Source organism: Stomoxys calcitrans, chromosome 4 (assembly GCF_963082655.1).
Source record: "Stomoxys calcitrans chromosome 4, idStoCalc2.1, whole genome shotgun sequence".
Lineage (NCBI taxonomy): Eukaryota > Metazoa > Arthropoda > Insecta > Diptera > Muscidae > Stomoxys > Stomoxys calcitrans.
Genome location: NC_081555.1, coordinates 137,857,237 through 137,877,293, shown reverse-complemented (window position 1 = coordinate 137,877,293; position 20,057 = coordinate 137,857,237). Strand labels below are relative to the sequence as shown.

The 20,057-nt window shown below is 38.7% G+C and overlaps 1 protein-coding gene across 1 annotated transcript in view; it reads left to right on the top strand.

Annotated features, from left to right (window-relative positions):
- The window catches only part of LOC106086220 (glutathione hydrolase 1 proenzyme), a 38,965-nt gene extending 19,839 nt beyond the window's left edge, over window positions 1-19,126 (top strand). Inside the window, exons 2-6 of the mRNA XM_013250798.2 lie at window positions 7,516-7,674; window positions 12,025-12,239; window positions 17,256-17,649; window positions 17,709-18,387; window positions 18,454-19,126. Coding sequence (XP_013106252.2) covers window positions 7,516-7,674; window positions 12,025-12,239; window positions 17,256-17,649; window positions 17,709-18,387; window positions 18,454-18,744 — 1,738 coding nt within the window. The 3' untranslated portion in view covers window positions 18,745-19,126. The remainder of the gene's footprint in view (window positions 1-7,515; window positions 7,675-12,024; window positions 12,240-17,255; window positions 17,650-17,708; window positions 18,388-18,453) is intronic.
- Window positions 19,127-20,057: the final 931 nt, after the last annotated feature.

Here is a 20,057-nt window from a genome sequence, read left to right as displayed (position 1 = left end):
TTATTTGGTATCACTTCTTCTTTAAAACACAAAAATAATCATGAATATAAGGATCTCTAATCTATCCGATTTTATGTAATTCTAGCTGGTGCGCTTAGCTACATCGTAAAATTGATTGTTTTTTAAGTATTTTTAAGCTGGTGATCAAGACATTCAGGGCTACGGGTCCCGTTCAGATCCACACTATTTATTTTTTTGCGTTAAATATCTACTTTTAAATTCATTTTTCAAAGGTACCACTTGGGATAGCACATAATTAAATATCCGCAGGTCCTTCCTGTGTCTATCCCAATCTGAGGCCTCAGTGTATAACACATTGCTATAACAACAACAACCAAAGACCTTTTTGTTGCTTTTAATTTGTTTTTGGTAGGATTTTAATTTGTTTTTGGTAGGATGGGGAGAGGGGGATTGCCCTCTGATAAGTACTTTCGTTTGTGTGCAATATGTTCCCAGCCGTGCTACATGACAGTTTGGTGTTGTTTATATTTGACTCTCTCAGGAACCAAGGGTAAACCCATTCGCTGGTGTTTATTAAAGGACAGACGAATTGAATATAAAAATGCGATTTTTGAAACACTAACACAAATTGACCTACAAATGCATTGAATGATGCATAGCGTTTCTAAATCAAAAATTACTGCAAATATTTCTTTTTTTTTGGGTAAATACTGAAGTGTTTTCTATTAATATGCAGATTTGGGGTTCCTGTAAGGTTCAGGGTATGACCCATGGGCAATGAAAATATATCACCTCGAGTGTGCAAAATATTTTAGTGCTTGTCAAAACAACAATTATTGGAAGAATCACAACATTTTAGTTGTTGTTCCTTAATGGAAGGTTCATCAGCAAATTTGCAAATTCTTCATCTCTTTCTTTTCATACATGTGGGGTTTCCCCTTAGAATTAGTTATTTCTATTATTAACAGCAACAAAGGCTTAAGAGATGTGTGTAAAATATTTTCTCATTTTGTGATTAGTTTTTTCGATTAACGAATAATGGGGAATAACCAACCCAGCCGTCAATTTTATTTCTTACTAACAAAAAATAATACCCTCTTCAATATTCTCCAAATTAGAAAGCAGCAAAAATTATTGTACTGATAACAAAAGACCTTCGCTCAAGTACACAACGTCAATTTGAGAAATATTTGAGACTTGTGTACCATCAAAATTTCACAGTTTAGTCTCATAAAACAATTCAATGATGCTACACACACATAATAAATAAAACATACCATACATAATTTCTAATTTGTAAAAACCTATGTAAAGATTGCAGATAACATATCATAGGTTTCAATTAATTATGGCCCTTTATTAAGGCTATCAAACAACTTTAGGAGTCGACAGTTGTCATATAACTTTATGAGTAAACAAACATCAATAAACTAATTTTGATTTATTGACACTGGCCGTACTCCCACCGTCACAACACAATCTTATCGAAAGGCAAATATTGTTCTATCACATCGACATGGATCTTCATTTATTTACAGTTAAAAGAGATCGTAACTGATAATACAAAAGAGAGTTCATAAAATACAATTTTTACCATGAGTGTAAAGATGCGACTGTTTCCTATGAGATTTAGGGGAACAAGGTAAGAGGAGATTTTTTCTAATTGTTGGCTTTTGGTTCAGGTGTGCAATGAAAACTGGTTAGAGGTGATGACGGGTGATAAAAAAGGCGAATGGATTGGGTAATAACAATAAAAACCTTGTAATTCATGTAAATAATTGTAAATATTATAAAGCAAAAAAAAAACAATACAAGATGTAACAATGTGAGCATAAATGGATATTTTAAAATTTTATAAGAATGTTGTCTCCTGTGTGGTGTTCATAGTTATCCTGTGCCGGGTCCAGGGTGTAATCCAGCTCAGACAGGGTATAATCCACAGTGCCTGGAACATCGGACATTGTATCAAGGATAACACCATTGCATTGCAGATACTCCGTATGGAGCATTCCACTATCCCCAACCTGTGGACTCGCCCGGAAGCTCGCACCAAAGTACTCGTGATAACAATGAACACCACACAAATCGGAGCTCAAAGTTCCAGACTGTGTGGTACTCGCAGTTATCCCGTACCGGGTCCAGGGTGTAATCCAGCTCAGACAGGGTGTAATCCACAGTGCCTGGATCATCGGACATTGTATCACATATCACATTGGCCGTAGCCACCACATGACCAAAGAGAAAGCAATTTGTCTAGCTACAATGTCCAGAGACCATAGATGTAGCATTAAATTCATTATATGCTGTCGTCCTCAGTTCGGCTGTAATGCACAAACAAGCCATCCTTTGGATCCGGGTGAGTATTGAACACTAAGTGGACTTTTGAAGCGCCGTCCACCAGACCACAAAACCATATAGCATTATGGGTCTAAGAACTGCAGTATATAAGCAGTGCATGACGCGCGCTCTTATCCCCCAACTGGCTCTCTTGCCGTTTTTGCCCTTGCCTACTTACGATAATGTTGATGCCTAGAAACTCCAGCTCCTTCATGATTGACGTCGGTTTTACATTATTGAAAGCAACTTCATTGTCCAGAAATGCTACCATTGCATATTACTGACAGCGAGAGAACCCTCTATGTAGCCGACTAGGTCGTGAAGGGCTGTTATGCATACTGCTGCCGAGACAAGCCAATCTCCAAGCATCTTTACCCTAAGATATGTTTCTATCAACCTCTTTAGCATAAAGGATGACAGACTAATAGAATGAAGATCTTTCGCCTGCGTGTGGTAAAGTTTTCCTGCCTTCGGAATGAAAATTACCTTTGTGCCCCTCTATTCCACAAGAATATATGACATGCTGATACAAGCAGAGTTAATCCCCCTAAGCGAAGGAACCAGTCTATCTGACAATGTAAATGGAGTCGAAACTTCTTATCGCCCAAAGGATTTTCGGCGCAGACAATAACGAATGCATGCCAGTGGTATCCCGGGAAATGCGTATCAACGAGTAGTTCTAGTGTTTCCTCACTAGACATTGTCCTTACATTTTCTGACTTCTGAATACACCCCACCGTAATAGGTCTCGAGGACAGAATCTTCCTGGATGTATCCTCCACGGAGCTGCGGAATTCTATCCGGTATTCTTTTCTCCTGAGCCCGACCTTATGTTGTCTTAGGTCAGCCCTTAGCTCTTGTGGCTTTCGCCCTGTTGAAGACTATGATTATATTCCGAAACTTTGTTTGAATGAGAATGTTTTGAATGAAATAAAAATAGAAAAAGAATTGGCATCTCTTGTCATACCATACACGCGATGCTTAAACCATACCAAAAGTTTTTGCTTAAATTTAACTTCAAAGATCTCATTGCAATGGGCAAAACCCAGTCAACGGCAGTTTGCTCTAATCAGTTCACGCATGGACAAAATTAAAATTCCTATCATTTCTGTATAGTGGTATATATTTTCCCACTCTCATGACACAAATTTTTTGTTTATATAATTTCCAAATATACTAACTGACGAAATGGATAATGGATCGTTGAACCTTTTAGAATGTACATTAGAGAAATCCCCTGCGAAAATCGAAACAAAACGAAAAGAAAAGATTATCATACATATTTATGAATTCATCATATATTCATACATTTTTGCTGTTTCATATTGTCAACAGCAGGTTTATTCTTATTTTCTGGTTGCTTTTGTTGTAGTCTTGTATCAGGTATTTATGATGTCGAGTATTTTTGTCGCGGATAACGATCATCACGCAAAGCTTATCAATATGGAAGTCTACAATAGGCAATGTTTGCCATAATTATAGGGAAATAAACATTTAAAGAGGTATAATTTCGTTTTTTGCAAGGAGGGAAATGGGGGCTAACAGATTCCGATACTTATGTGGCGATACGATACCAGACTTGAAACAACCCATTAACGCCTTAACCTCGCTTCCCTTGTCCGATTTTGATGAAATTTCATACACTCATTATAAAGAGCATTTCTATTGCCATTATAAATTTTTCTAATCTCGTTAACGAAACACTAAAAAAAACAATCAAAAGCGTGCTAAGTTTGGCCGGGTGGAATCTTGGGTACCGACCACCATGGATTCCGCTAAAAATGTTCCGTTATTAACTGAGTTTGTATTTGAATTATTTTGGTCTCAAGGAGTCATATAATTCATATAATCGAATCGGAAAAAACTTAGCACTAATGTTGTAAGTCACATGATAGAGTTTTGGGCCAAATTTCAGCTAAATAAGTAAAAAAATGTAGGCTTCTAAGGGCTGAAGAAGTCAAATCGGTTAAAATGATGCCTTTATCTGTTTACAGACCAATTCGGATCATAAATAGCATGGATGTTGGAAGTCATAACTCAAGCCCTCGTTCCAGATTTCAGCCAAATCCGGGGATGGGTTTATTCGGATCATGCTTCGCATGGATGTTGTAAATCGTAAGACAAGTCTTTTTTTTCCAAATTTCAGCCAAATCTGATGAAAATTTACGCCTCTAAGGACTCATGAAGTCAAATCCGGGGATGGGTTTATACGGGGGCTACATCTGTTAATAGACTGATTTTGATCATGCTTGGCATGGATGTTGAAAGTCGTATTTCTTTGTTCCAAATTTCAGCCAAATCGGATGAAAATTGAGGCTTCTAGCGACTCAAGAAGCCAGATCGGGATTGGTTTATATAATGGCTATATCTAAATCTGAACCGATATGGCCAATTTTCAATCTCCAACGACCTGCATCAATCAGAAGTATCTGTGCAAAATGTCAAGCGGCTAGCTTTACGCGTTCGACCGCTATAGTGATTTCGACAGACGGACGGACCGGCGGACATAACTAGATCGAATGTCGAGACGATCAAAAATATAAATAATTTATGGGGTCGCAGATCAATAATTTAATGTGTTACAAATGGAATGAATAGATTAGTATACCCCATCCTATGGCGGTGGACATGACAATTGAAAAAAATTAAGAAAATATAAAAAAAATTAACTTTTGAAAAAAACAAATTATAAAAAATTTTCATTATATACCCACCGCCATAGGATGGGGGTATGTTAATCTAGTCATTCCGTTTGTAACACCTCGTGTCGTGATTTCGACAGACGAACGGACCGGCAGACATAACTAGATCAAATGTCGAGACGATCCAGAATATAAATAATTTATGGGGTCGCAAATCAATAATTTAAGGTGTTACAAACGGAATGACTAGATTAGTATACCCCCATCCTATGGTGGTGGTCATAACGATTTAAAAAAAATATTTTTATTTTGGAAAGAATTTATAACAAAATTTCTTTATATACCGCCATAGGATGGGGGTATGTTAATCTAGTCATTCCGTTTGTAACACCTCGAAATATTCTTCTAAGACCCCATAAAGTTTATATATTCTTGATCGTCTCGACGTTCTGAGTCGATATAACCATGTCCGTCCGTCCGTCTGTCGAAATCATAATAGAGGTCGGACGCGTAGAGCTTAATATAGCAACTTAATATCAAAATAGGTCGTTGGAGATTACAAATGGACCATATCGGTTCAGATTTAGATATAGCTCCCATATAAACCGATCTCCCGATTTGACTTCTTGAGCCCATGGAAGCCGCAAATTTTTGTCCAATTTGGCTAAAATTTTGCATGCATTGTTTTGTTATGAATTCCAACTACTGCGACAAACACGGTCTAAATCGGTCTATAACCTCTTAAAACTCCCATATAAACCGATTTCCCGCTTTGACTTCTTGAGTCCCTGAAAGCCGCAATTTTTGTTCGATTTGGATGAAATTTTGGATCTGGTGTTCTGTTATGACTTTCATCAACTGTGTTAAGTAAGGTTCAAATCGGTCAATAACCTGATATATAGCTCCCATATAAACCGATCTCCTGATTTGTCTTCTTGAGTCCTTACAAGCCATATTTTTTGTCCGATTTGGCTGAAATTTTGCATGGGGTGTTTTGTTATGACTTCCAACAACAGTGTTAAGTACGGTCCCAATCGGTCAATAACCTGATATAGCTCCCATATAAACCGATCTCCCTATTATACTTCTTGAGCCCTATAGTGGTAATTCTTTTCCGAATTGGCTCAAATTTTGCACAATGACTTCTACTATGGCCTCCAACATCCAAGTATGGTCAAAGTCGGTCAATAACTGAATTAGCTCCAATAGCATGGCAATTTGTATCCATTATCCTTTGTTTGCCTATGAGAAGATAGCGGGCAAAGAACTCGACGATGCATGGTGGAGGGTATATAGGATTCGGCCCGGCCGAATTTGCAATGCTTTTATTTTAATATAGAAACCATTATGCAACAAGATACTGAAACGGTATCCCCAAGTCTGAAGCACTCACTAAGAATTTTGAGAAAATTTTTTGTTCGATTTTTGTAGCTATAAAAATTTTCAACATTCGATAGCCAATTTTGGCAATATTGGTCAATAATGCGCTTGCAGTGAACCCAGAAGTGAAAATCGGTCGAAATACATATATGGCAGCTATATAAAACACTGAACTGATTTCGATTAAATTCAAATTTGGAGAAAATCGGTTAACAAATGAGCACTTTATGTTCAATATAAGTCCAAATTTGACGAACATATATATGGGAGCTACATTTGAACCGATTTGGAGCAAACTTCTTAGATATTGTGGTAGTCGCCGGGGAAAGCGTTGTACAAACTTTCGAGAGGTTTGCTCTTGCAGTGACCATAGAAGTAAAAATCGGGCGATGTATATATATATATAAGAGCTATATCTAAATCTGAACCGATTTCTATTAAATTGACCAGTAATGTCGGGAGTCATAAGAAAATCCTTCCTCCCAAATTTCGCGAGAATCGGTTAACAAATGACCATTTTATTGGGTTATTACTGCAAATCGGACGAACATATATATGGAAGCTATATCCAAATCTGAACCGATTTTTTCCAATTTCAATACACACACCAAACACACACCACACCAAATTTGAAGACGATTGGATGAAAATTGCGACCTGTAGTTTGTACACAAATTAACATGGACAGACGAATCGAATTAGAAAGTGATTCTGAGTCGATCGGTATACTTATCAATGGGTCTATCTTTCTTCCTTCTGGGTGTAACAAACAAATGCACTAAGTTATAATACCCTGTACCACAGTAGTGGTGTAGTGTATAAAAACAAACAATGCGGAAAGAAAATACGGACATTTTCGAGGATCCTTCAGCCTTTTTTCTGGGCGGAGAATATAAATTATTTATGGACAGACTTGTCATTAAAAAACGAAAACTCGATTTTGATATTAGACCTCTTGGGAAAATTTTCAAAACATTTGTCGTTAAGTTTCTGCCAAAAATTTTCGAAGATTAGATTTTCATAAAAAGTTGTCTTCGATTTCACTGCAATGACGTTAGGGAATACAATTGTTATACATATTATTGCAAAGATTTACTGTGAAGGTTATAACAGTCAATATAATCGAACGCAACGCCTTTATAAATATTTAGATTCGTTTTGTTTGATTGAACATTTCCTTATCTTTTCTTTACAGAATCGTTATAAATAAAACAGTTGTCATATGGGCATCAATTATTGCCCTTGCAATTTTGGCCTTAACACTGGGTCTGGTATTTGGCCTGAAATCAGATAACGAACCAACTATCACAGGTGCCGTAGTGTCCAATGGTAGAGGATGTGCCGAAATTGGCGGGTAAGTATAAATCGCAATAAAAAAAATAATTTTTAAATTTATTGGAAGTTTTTATAACTTCCTGATTCTCAAGTCCTAGGCAATTTTTCCCGCGATAAATCTTAGTTAAAAGAAAAGAAGGAGGAGAGTAAGGGCTAGGGAATGGTTTCCCTTTTTATTGCAGTTACGTTTCTCCCCCACTCTCTTTTCTCACTTGCTCTCTATTTTCTCAATTTCTCTCCGTTTCAGGGGTGCAAATAATAAAATTTTTTCACGGCAGGTGTGCACAAAACTAACATTTTCTTTACGCTAGCGTTGATGCTCAATTCACACGTATTCTTATTCTCTTGGCTTCAGTCGTTGTTGAGGCAGCAACTATGTTTTATTCTGATTTAACGCTAGTCAAGAAAGGAAAAGTTATTTAGTTTTCTAATAGTATGTTGATTTATAAAAAGGGTCATTGGTTCTGTAAAATTATTTAATTCTCAACCATATTAAGAGAGTAACACACGCATACAATCTTACATTCATTTTGTGCACCTCTGCTTTGCGCAGCATTGATGCTCAGTTCATACGTAACCTTATTCTCTAGCACAGTGGTGCCCACTATGAATATTTTCTTTGCGATACAGTTCATGCTTAATTCATACGTACGCTTATGCTCTTTATTTCAGTCGTTGTTCAGACAGCAACGAATGAATATGCGCTTGGGTGTACGCATAATTTTTGCAAAAACACTCAGCGAAATAACCTGTTGCTTTCAAATAATTATTTCAGGTTAGTTCTTATCGTTAATATGAAGTGTTCATATTTTGGATTGAGAATGCTTTGAGAGACGTGCATTGGCTTTTTTTTGTTAAAAAACGTTTTATATTTCATTGCGAAATTAATAACTTATTTTCTAAGGAAAAAGAAAACCTTTTCGATGAAAAGGAAGTAACTCATTTAAGAAAATTTTAAGAATGGATAAACAAAATAGAAAATAAGGAAATAAAGGAAAAAAAAACAAAATTAAAGAAGGAAGTAGCAAGAGCTTTAAATTTTTATATTGTTAAAAAAGGCGTTCCAAAACATTTTTATTATTATTTACTTTTCAATCAAATCTTTTTACAAAGCATGAGAAAAAAACACACACCCCTACGTGTGAATGAATGCTGTCACAGAATTTCTTGTTGTGCATTTTTAGTTGCTCTGTCACTATCCCATTTTCATTTCGGGCACCACTGCTCCAGGATTCAGTCGTTGTTGAGAAAGCAGTGAATCAACAAACGCATGAGTGTACGCAACATTTTTCAATTTTCAGTTTAAAAACTTGGCTTTATTCTTATTTTACGCTAGACAAGAGAGGAAAAGCTGTTTAATTTTTATGCCCTACACCACTGCTGTGGTACAGGGTAGTGCATTTCTTTGTAACACCCAAAAGGAAGAGAGATAGACCCATTGATAAGTATACCGATCGACTCAGAATCACTTTCTGATTCGATTTAGCTATGTCCGTCTGTCTGTCTGTCCCTTTGCCATCTCTCTCCCCCTATTTCTTCCTTCCTCTCTCTCTCACACGGGTTTACCTCTCAAGCTCTTCTTTCCTCCTTTCTCTTTTTTCCCCCTCTCACTCTATCTTTTCCCTCTCTCTCTCTCCCTTCTTTCCCATCTCTGCCCCCCCCCCCCCCCCTCTCTCTCTCTCTTTTCTACTCTCTACCTTTCTCTAAAATTAGTTGAAAGGCAGAACTTTCTGCCAAACCAGACAAAAATGAAAGCTTCTAGGAACCGTTCAAGTTTAATCGAGAGATAGGTTAATATGGGAGCTACATGAAGTTAAAGACCGATTTGGAACAGTTGTTGAAAGTTGTAACAGAACACTACGAGCAAAATTTTAGACCAATCGGACAAAAATCGGTGCTTCCAGGGGATCCAAGCCTGAAATGGAGAGATCGGTGTAAATGGGAGCTATATCAGGTTATAGACCGATTTCAACCGTAACTGACACAGTTGTTGGAGGTCGTAACAGAACATTACATGCAAAATATTAGCCAAATCGGAAAAAAATTTCGACTTCCAGGGGCTCAAGTTCTCAAATCGGGAGATCGGGTTATATGGGAGCTTTATCAGGTTATAGACCGATTTCAAACGTACTTGGCACGGTTATTGGAAGTAGTAACAGAACACTACGTGCAAAATTTCATCGTTCCAATCGAATAACAAATACGACTTCTAGGGGATAAATATGTCAAAGGAGATTAGGTTATATGGGAGCTTTATTCAAATCTGAACCGATATGGCCCATTTGCAATCCCCAACGACCTACATCAATACGATATGTCTGTGCAAAATTTCAAGTGGCTAGCTTTATGCGTTCGACCGTTATCGTGATTTGGACGGCCTGAAGGACAAACACTGCTAAATCGACTCAAAATGTCCAGTCGATCAAGTATATATATACTTTATGGGGTCGCAGATCTATTTCTCGAGGGGTTACAAAAGGAATGAGTAGGTTAGTATAACCCCATCCTATGGTGGTGGGTATAACAAGTAAAACCGTTTTATAAACACATTTTATCCAAATGTTGTTAACGTTTAAGAATACCATAAGATTTATTCCGGGATAATGATCTCTATCAGGCAAGGATGTTGAGGGCACCACTAATCTATTTTTTTTTATTCAATTTCGGGTAATAACAGAGGTTTTTATGAGCCCATGGCCCTAATAGGGTCTAATACAACATACTTTTGTGGGCGAAAACGGGTAAAAATGCGCCTTCTATGGGCTCAAGACCCTAAATCATCTATACCCCAGTACGATCCGATCATACTCGGCACGGTTATCGATAGGTCCAATAAAATTCACTCTTCCACATTCCAATTAAATCGGTTAAAAATGCATATTCTATAGGCTCAAGAAGAATTGAGAGATTGGTGTTAATATCATATAAAGGGTGATTTTTTTGAGGTTAGGATTTTCATGCATTAGTATTTGACAGATCACGTGGGATTTCAGACATGGTGTCAAAGAGAAAGATGCTCAGTATGCTTTGACATTTCATCATGAATAGACTTACTAACGAGCAACGCTTGCAAATCATTGAATTTTATTACCAAAATCAGTGTTCGGTTCGAAATGTGTTCATTCACCGTAACGTTGCGTCCAACAGCATCTTTGAAAAAATACGGTCCAATGATTCCACCAGCGTACAAACCACACCAAACAGTGCATTTTTCGGGATGCATGGGCAGTTCTTGAACGGCTTCTGGTTGCTCTTCACTCCAAATGCGGCAATTTTGCTTATTTACGTAGCCATTCAACCAGAAATGAGCCTCATCGCTGAACGGTGAATGAACACATTTCGAACCGAACACTGATTTTGGTAATAAAATTCAATGATTTGCAAGCGTTGCTCGTTAGTAAGTCTATTCATGATGAAATGTCAAAGCATACTGAGCATCTTTCTCTTTGACACCATGTCTGAAATCCCACGTGATCTGTCAAATACTAATGCATGAAAATCCTAACCTCAAAAAAATCACCCTTTATATACAAAAATGACCCGATCTCGCCCATACTCAACTCATGTATCAAGGGGCATAAGGCAATTCACTGTACCAAAATTAAAAAATCCGGTAAAATATGCTCTTTCAATAGGTTAAAAACCTCAAATCAGCAGATCGGTTTATATGACCGCTATATTTAAATATAGTTTGATATTGACCATATTCGGTCCGAATATCTGGAGAGCCTATTGCAACTCATTGTTCCATATATAAGCGAAATAGGACGATTAAAGCGACTGTTATAGGGTTAAGACCCTAAATCGGTAGATCGATCTTTATGGCAGCTACTTCCAAATATATTCAGATTTGGTCCATTCAAGAACTTTACCTGGGAATGGAAAAAAATATGTACCTGTGCCAAATTTGAGCTCAATATCGAAATTTTTGAAGACCGTAGCCTGATTACCACAGATGAAATTTTTCTCTGATCGTCTTGCCTGGATTCTAACCCGGGCGTTCAGCGCCATAGGCGGTCATGCTAACCTCTGCGCTACGGTGGCCTCCCATACATGCATACACTCTATCAAATCGAAATGGGCCATCCATTCGACCAAACCCTTAAAATTTAAACTAAATCCTACCAACATTGATAGAAAAAGCCCAAAACGGCAATACTGCCCCTCTTTCTCCCTCTATCACACTCTCTTTTCCCCTTCTCTCTCTCTCTCTTTCCCCTCCCTCTCTCTCTCCTTTCTCCCTCTCTCTCTCTTTCTCTTTCCCACTCTCTTTTTCCTATAAACAGAGAAAAATCGCTTATTGTGAATCAGGACAAAAGAAAAATTCCAAAAATGTTAAAACCATTCGATTTCTTCCTCTTTTTTTTAGAAAAATGCTTACCGATGGTGGTACCGCTGTGGATGCTGCCATTGCCACTCTGCTTTGTGAGGGTGTCATCTTAACCCATAGCATGGGTATTGGTGGAGGTTTTGTGGCTACTATTTATACCAAATCGAAACGTAAAATCGAAACACTTATCGCTCGTGAATCGGCACCTGCTGCTGCCTTTAAGGATATGTTTGTGAATCAAACTTCAGTTACGGGTAAGTGTGCGAAGAACAATTTTTTTATAATTTTATAAACAGTTTACCAAAAACTAGTTAAGGCGTGCCAAGTTCGGCCGGGCCGAATCTTATTTAATCTCCGCCATGGATTGCATTTGTCAAGAGAAACTTAGTTATTCGAAAGGTCAATAAAAACAGCAAGTTGCGTAGCAACAAGCGACCGTTAGAATAGAAGCTCTCGACGGCGAAGGCCCGCTGCTCCCTAGACCAAAGCATAATGGCAACTGTCTGGAGAGAAAAACAAACTTGAGGACTTACCACTCTCTCGATCCCCACCCCGTACAACTCACCGCTGGGGAGTTTTTTCAAATAAGTGAGTTTCTCTAGCGAGCCTTAAGATAAGAATTAGTTCCGCATTTGTCGAAATACGAGAAATAGGATATATGGGAACTATGTCAAGTTATGAACTCATTCAGACCATACTTAGCAAAAATGTTGGAGATCATAGTAGAAGCCATTGTACGAAATTTCAGCTAAATCGGTTAAGTTTTGGGTTCTCTAGCGGCTCCAGGTTATAGAACGATTCAGCCCACACTTAGCACAAATGTTGTAGATCACGGTAGAAGCCATTGTGCGAAATATCAGTCAAGCCCGTTATGTATTAAACTCTCAAGGCGTTCAAAAACTACAATCAGGAGATCGGTTTATATGGGGGCTGTATATGGCCCATTTACAATCTCCAGCGACCTACATCAATAAAAAGTTTGTGCGCAAAATTTCAAGTAGCTAGTTTCACCCGTTCGACCGTTATCGTGATTTCCAACGACGGACGGACGAACATGGCTAGATCGACATAGGATGAAAATACGATCAAAAATTTATATATACTTCATAGGGACGCCGATCAATATGTCGCGATGTTACAACCGATATTTCCCCCTTTCTATGGTGCAGGGTATAAAAAGAACATGCCTTCACAATTCATACAATAAGTGTTGATTTTGATAAATGAGGCACAGTTATATATCATACAGGAAATTAATTTATTTTTAATTATAAGTTGCACTTCAATCGATGCACTTTATAAAGAGATTAAAAAAGTTTAAGCTCTTGATACAATATATTGCAGTTTTTTAAAGGCAATCGATATAGCTGCTGTTGAAGTATACACTTAATCGAAAGGAACAAACAATTTGTCCATAAAATTGATACAGTGCTAATTCAATTTTTGTTATCGGACTTCGCTAAAGTTCACAATTCACGCAAACGAAAAAAGAACGATGATGGATTTGTGGTTGGTCGGAGTCTGAAACACCTTGTCTCCAGCTTTACTCCGGTGGATGAGAGGCTAGCCACAATCCGTATAAAAGCCAAATTTTTCAACATCAGCCTTAATTGTGCCTGTGCCCCGACGGAAGACAAAGACGAGCAGGCCAAGGATATTTTCTACGAGCGAGCGAGCGACCGCTGCCCCGCGCATGATATTAAAATCGTTAATACGGAGATGTCTTAGATCCAACAGTCGGAACATTTAACCTCCACGAAATAACGTTCGATAATGGATTGAGGCTACTAGATTTCGCCGTGGCAAAAACATACCAGATTTCAACATAAAAAATTCTCGAAGCCACCGCCTAACTTAGCACGCTTTTACTTGTTGACATTGAAATCCGATTTTTTTTTTGTATAATTTTTTCATAATGAAAGAGGCACATCCCGGAATGCCTTTTCCGCAAGCCTAGTTCTGTTCGGTTTGCCAGAACCGCCTCCATCAACGGTCGATGAGATGTAATCCGTGCATGGAGTGGGTGCATTTCCGATTTTGCCCTGGCCTTACGTCATTACGGGAATATAGTCCAACAGAAAATGCTGCAAGGTGTTGTGCGAACATAGACACCAGTAGTTCATAATGAAAGAGGCACATCCCGGAATGCCTTTTCCGCAAGCCTGGTTCTGTTCGGTTTGCCAGAACCGACTCCATCAACGGTCGGTGAGATTTAATCAGTGCATGGAGTGGGTGCATTTCCGATTTTGCCCTGGCCTTACGTCATTACGGGAATATAGTCCAACAGAAAATGCTGCAAGGTGTTGTGCGAACATAGATACCAGTAGTCGTTGTCGTCTTCGGCATCCTGGTCGTCGGACTATGTGACTCCTCCGCCTTCTGCTGTGCGACAATATACGCAGCAGCAACACCACAGCCTCAATATTGCCGGGAACCGACCTCATAACGTCTGAACTCCGGACGTTTATCAATCAGAAGGCCGATTGGTGAGTACACTAAACGTCGCTTCGGTGAACTGACACCCCCTCTTTGCCTAGATATCATTAACGCACCAACCGCTCGCTTGCGGTTGGTCAATAACCCCGAACACTTGGAGCAATGTGACCCAGGTACCGGTTTAGATAAGCTGTAATCTACTGTAAAGTCACTCTCGAACCCCGGAAGAAGGGGTGACAGAACCTCAGTCACTTTTGGCAACGTGACTGTGACTGACCCGAAGTTATGTACCAGGTTATTCAACCGTCAATTTATTTAGCATCCAGAGAGTGACAAGGCAAGGAAGAGAGCCATTCGTCTCCAGTCGTCTCTAAGCCGATGGACAGCCATCGCCATTTGCCATGGACGAAGTTACTAATGTCATCGGTGGCGCCAAATCGTTCAAGACGTTGGGCCCCGACGGAATCTCAGAACCTGGATATACCTGGAGTTGAATACCATACTACTGTCCTCAACCTGTCTCTGAACACACTTATAGTACTCGATGGAAGATGGGCAGTGATCCCGCTGCTGAAGCCTGGAATGGACCCGAGCAAGGGGGAGTCGTACAGAGGATCTCCCTTCTCTTACCGAAACCGTGACTCTTAAGGAGCTACTCCCCCGAGTCTCGTTGGAGAATTTCCATTCGTCGAACATCAGCATGGATTTCGAAGACTGCACAGTACAACAAGAGCTTTGTCTTTCATCAACGTACACATTTGCCGTGGCTTCAATCAGCCCAGGCCATGTCCTGGTGACACTGGACCTATCGAAAGCATTCTATACGGTCACCATGCCAAACTATTTGAAGACTTCGCCAATACGTTCTTCCAACCAGGCCTGAAGCGCTAGGTAGGGAATTATCTGTGTGATCGCCACTCATTAGTGAAATTTAGGGATAAGAAACATCGAAACACCGTAGGGTGAAACAGGGAGTCCCCAAGGTGGGTGTATGCGCGGTATGTGGTTAGGGCGATGAGATTTTGGAGCACATGCTATGCCAATACCTCTTTCACGATATGGAGAAAGATCCCGATTTATCATCGAAATTATCAATTATTACCATGCAGTCCACAATGTATAGATAATCCGGCAACCAAATACAGTTTGCCACTTTACCTCCGGACTGACCATCTCTATACTATGTTCTCAAATACCGGCCGCACTGAGAACGACACCATCAGGCACCTAAATTGTAGCTAGACAAATTGCTGCGAACACTGCTGTGGCTAAAAGAGCTTTCTCTTTGGTCATGTGGCGGCTACGAACACTGTTATCCCGATGTTTCAGGCAGTGTGGATAACACATTGCATGAACCGCTTTTTGATAAAAAGTACTGTATCATAATTTCTGGTAGAACCAATTGGAACTACGATACCCCTGGGAATAGAAGTAACACAGACGGATGGTTCTAAACTAGACGACCAATTGGGATTTGGTATATATTGGGTTGCCCAAAAAGTAATTGCGGATTTTTTAAAAGAAAGTAAATGCATTTTTAATAAAATTTAGAATGAACTTTAATCAAATATACTTTTTTACACTTTTTTTCTAAAGCAAGCTAAAAGTAACAGCTGATAACTGACAGAAGAAAGAATGCAATTACAAAGTCACAAGATGTGAAAAAATTTGTCAACGCCGACTATATGAAAAATCCGCAATTACTTTTTGGGCAACCCAATACATATCGAGAAGGTTACCCGACCACTGCAGTGTGTATTAAGCAGAGATCCTTCCTATTATAAATATGGCAGAATGGCTAAGATATATTGGCGTTAATATCTTCTCCGACAGCTGGCAGCTATTAAATCTCTGGGAAACATATTTCTGAATTCAAAAACTGGTTAAAAATGGTCACAAAGTGCGGGTTGTGAGCACTCCAAAATTATGCGGTCCAATCTAGACTTGAAGAGATCTACCGCTTTGCTGTCGCTGGCCGCAACAGACGTCTCAATACTTTTGTCCGTCTTGACAGATCACTGTCTGATCGGCAAAAATGTTGACAGACTGAAGGTTTCAGGTAACGACTTCTGCATGAGCTGTGAGGTCGGCGAAGAAGTTGAGAATGTAGAACATTTGCTGAATATGTACCGCACTGGTAGTCAGAAGGAGTTCCATTTGTTCTTCTGAATCAAACAAGTTCTTTGAGAACTTGTCTGATTTAGTCGATGTGAACATTTGTGCTTTTTAAAGCGACCTGGATGGTTCAACTGTAGGAACTAGAAGGCACCTTCCTTCTTCTGTTTCTGTGTTATCAAAATGGACGAAAACGTCTATGTGATAGCAGACTAGCACATAAACCTAACCTAACCTACAGTAAAAACTATGTGGGATCCGCATGCGTGCCCTCATATAGCTTTTAGCACATTGCTCGGACCGCTGTCAATGTACCTAGTGTCTTCATGTCAAAAACAAGTAGTTCCTCTAACGACCGAGTATTTCGTATCCATGAGTCTAATGTCTATTCAGAGGTTTCCAAAGCGCCGCTATAAATCTGGACTTTCTCGATGTAACCTGCAAATCCTAACTCAAGTATGTCTCAGTACGAGGTAACTAGACTCTTCGACTTTGTGTTCGGAAAATCAAGAAGATGTTAGGAATAACAAGTTCTTACAAACGATGATGGCTATAAAAATCGGAGACTTCAGTCCATATATAAAAAAAAGCATATTTAATTGGTGTTAGGTCCAAAGGATTACAATTTTATCAATATTTTTATAATATCATCAAAAATTGCGAACTATTTTATATAAGCCAAAAAAATTATTGATTTTTTTTACCTTTTTTACTTGAAGGTGCGAAAGCCGGAGCGGTCCCAGGAGAAATTCTTGGTTATTGGGAAATGCATCAACGCTATGGCCGTTTGCCATGGGCCGTACTTTTTGAGCCTACTATTAAACTTTGCCGTGAAGGTCACTGGGTATCCAAGTACTTGGCATCAGCATTACGTTCTAAAGAGGAGCAAATAAGAAATGAACCATCTATGGCAGAAATATTTGTCAAGGAAGATGGCAGCCTCTACCAAGAAGGTGAATACATGAAACGTTTGGCCTTGGGTGATACTTTGGAAAGAATTGCTCAAAATGGAGTTGGAGAAATGTACGATGGTGGTGAGACAGGCAAAATGTTTGCTGAGGATATACAGGCAATGGGAGGCCTAATAACGGAACAGGATTTAAAGAATTACAAGTAATTAAAATAATCTTAAAGCATTATATAGTCTTTTTATAAAATGTTTTCCTCAACAGGGTTAAATGGGAGGATACCAACCACGTGGTAGCTAACGTCACCGGAGGCTATACTTTGTATACCACACCTCTGCCCTCCAGCGGTGTATTGCTGGCTTACATTTTAAATGTAATGAGTGAATTGTATACCACAGATCGTCCTGTGTACTGGCAACGTGTTATGGAAACTTATAAACATGCCTATGGTCGTCGTACAAACTTGGGTGATATGGAAAATGACCCGGAGATGTATGATATCATTAAGGAAACTTTTGAGAAACTAACTAGCGATGAATTCGCCGCAGAAACCCGCCATCTTATTTTCGATAATAAAACTTTTGAAGATTTATCCTATTATGGCGCCAATTTCACAATTGAAGAAGACCATGGTACGGCTAACATGGCAGTACTGGCTGCCAATGGCGATGCCATTACAGTCACCAGCACTGTAAACAACTACTTTGGCTCAAAAGTACGCTCTAGACGTACTGGCATTATATTGAATGATGAAATGGATGATTTTTCAACACCCGGTTTAGTAAACTCTTTTGGAGTTCCCGCATCTCCAGCTAATTACATAAGACCTGGCAAACGTCCCATGTCTTCAATGTGTCCAGCAATTATTTTGGATAATGATGGTAATGTGCGTATGTTGGTTGGCGCTGCAGGAGGCACTAAAATCACTACTTCGGTAGCCCAGGTAGTATCTATTGACGGTTGGCAATTTTTTTCTTCTTATTTATTTTTACTTTTGTTGTTGCTTTAGACTATAATCAAATATCTAATATTCAACGAACGCCTAGAAGAGTCTGTCAATGATTGGCGTTTACATCACCAACTCGTACCTATGAGAGTTGATGCTGAAGCCGAAGTACCTATCGATATTCGTGATTATCTATCTAAAGCTGGTCATGTTCTCAACGTTTCACCAGAAGGCAGTGGCTTTGCTGCCTTAACAGCCATTGGTGTTCGCACTGGAGTACCCGAACCTTTTTATGATCGCCGAAGGGTTGGTAGTACCATAACTATATTTGCAGTCAATAAAATGCAACATTGATGAAAAACGCCCACTTGCCATTTTTGTAAAAAAGTAAAGAAAAATAATCGGTATTAAATTCGTTAGTTAACTACTTATTTCTATGTGTGCATGTTCCAAAGCATACATATGTAAATGCTCTGTAAATATGATGTAAAATTATGCTGTACAATGTATTTTAAGTTATTGGTACACTAATTTGATGTGTTATGCCCGTTTTTTGTCAGTGTAGTAACTATTCAGGGACGTTTAATTTTAAGGACTTGAAATACTGTATTTGTGATTTGTTTTTTACTCTACCCCATACGATTTTATTACTGTAATAGTTTTACTTATAGTTTTTTGTAAAATTATAAAAAGAACAATATTAAAAAAATTTCGTAAAACATAAATAACCTCAAAATTTTTTTCTATATTTGCTGTATAAAAGATATTTTCGTTGATTAGGCGAGCTGGACGGACTATGACAAACTGATAAAAAATACTGACTAAAATAAATTTGGAAAATTAAAACTTAATCGAGAAACGGGAAAAGCTCAATGGATCTCTCGAAAGTTTTAATGAGGATCTAAGATACTTGAGGTACTTAAGACACTTGATGCATTGATGCGAAATATATTCGAAAGGGGTCATTGCAAGATCTTGCTAAATCGAAAGGAAAGCCGATGAAAAAAGGATTCTGTCCTGGAAACACTTTTTAGTGATTTTATACCATCCTATAAAGTTTCACAAAAAAATAGGTGCAAACATTTAAAAGTTAAACTTTCAAAAGAATTTAAAATTGCACATTACAGGAATGAAATCTGACTCCATTAAAGACGTAGGCCCATGCAAAATTTTCGGTCTCTAAAGTGGGAAAAGAAAGGCGTTTATGGAGGAATTTTTGTAACAATAAATTTTTAAGAAAAATGCAAAGTGCAAAACCTGGATCCTCTCATTAAATTTTGTCGAATAGCAGGAAATGTTTACTATCCTGGTGAAAATAATCATGAAAATGTCGAAAAAGCATTCTCCCCTAGGTAAGAGCAGATTGAAGGCTCCACGTTTTGCACGATGAATGAGGTTGCCCCCATTAGAATTACGAGAAATTACAGCAGCTCGCCAGACATTTCCATTGTATACAATGGATCTCCTGAGTGGCGTATCCAGGCAAGTCTTCATTTCACTATCAACCGACCACTCGATTCCATAACCTCTGAGCGCCGGACGTTTATCAATCAGAAGAAGGCCGATTGATTCGCTTCGAATGTGCTAGTTGCCGAGAGGAAATTCCGAGACATCATTAAAGCAGCCTCTCGTTTTATACCAGCCCGTCGAATACACCAAGTTCGAAT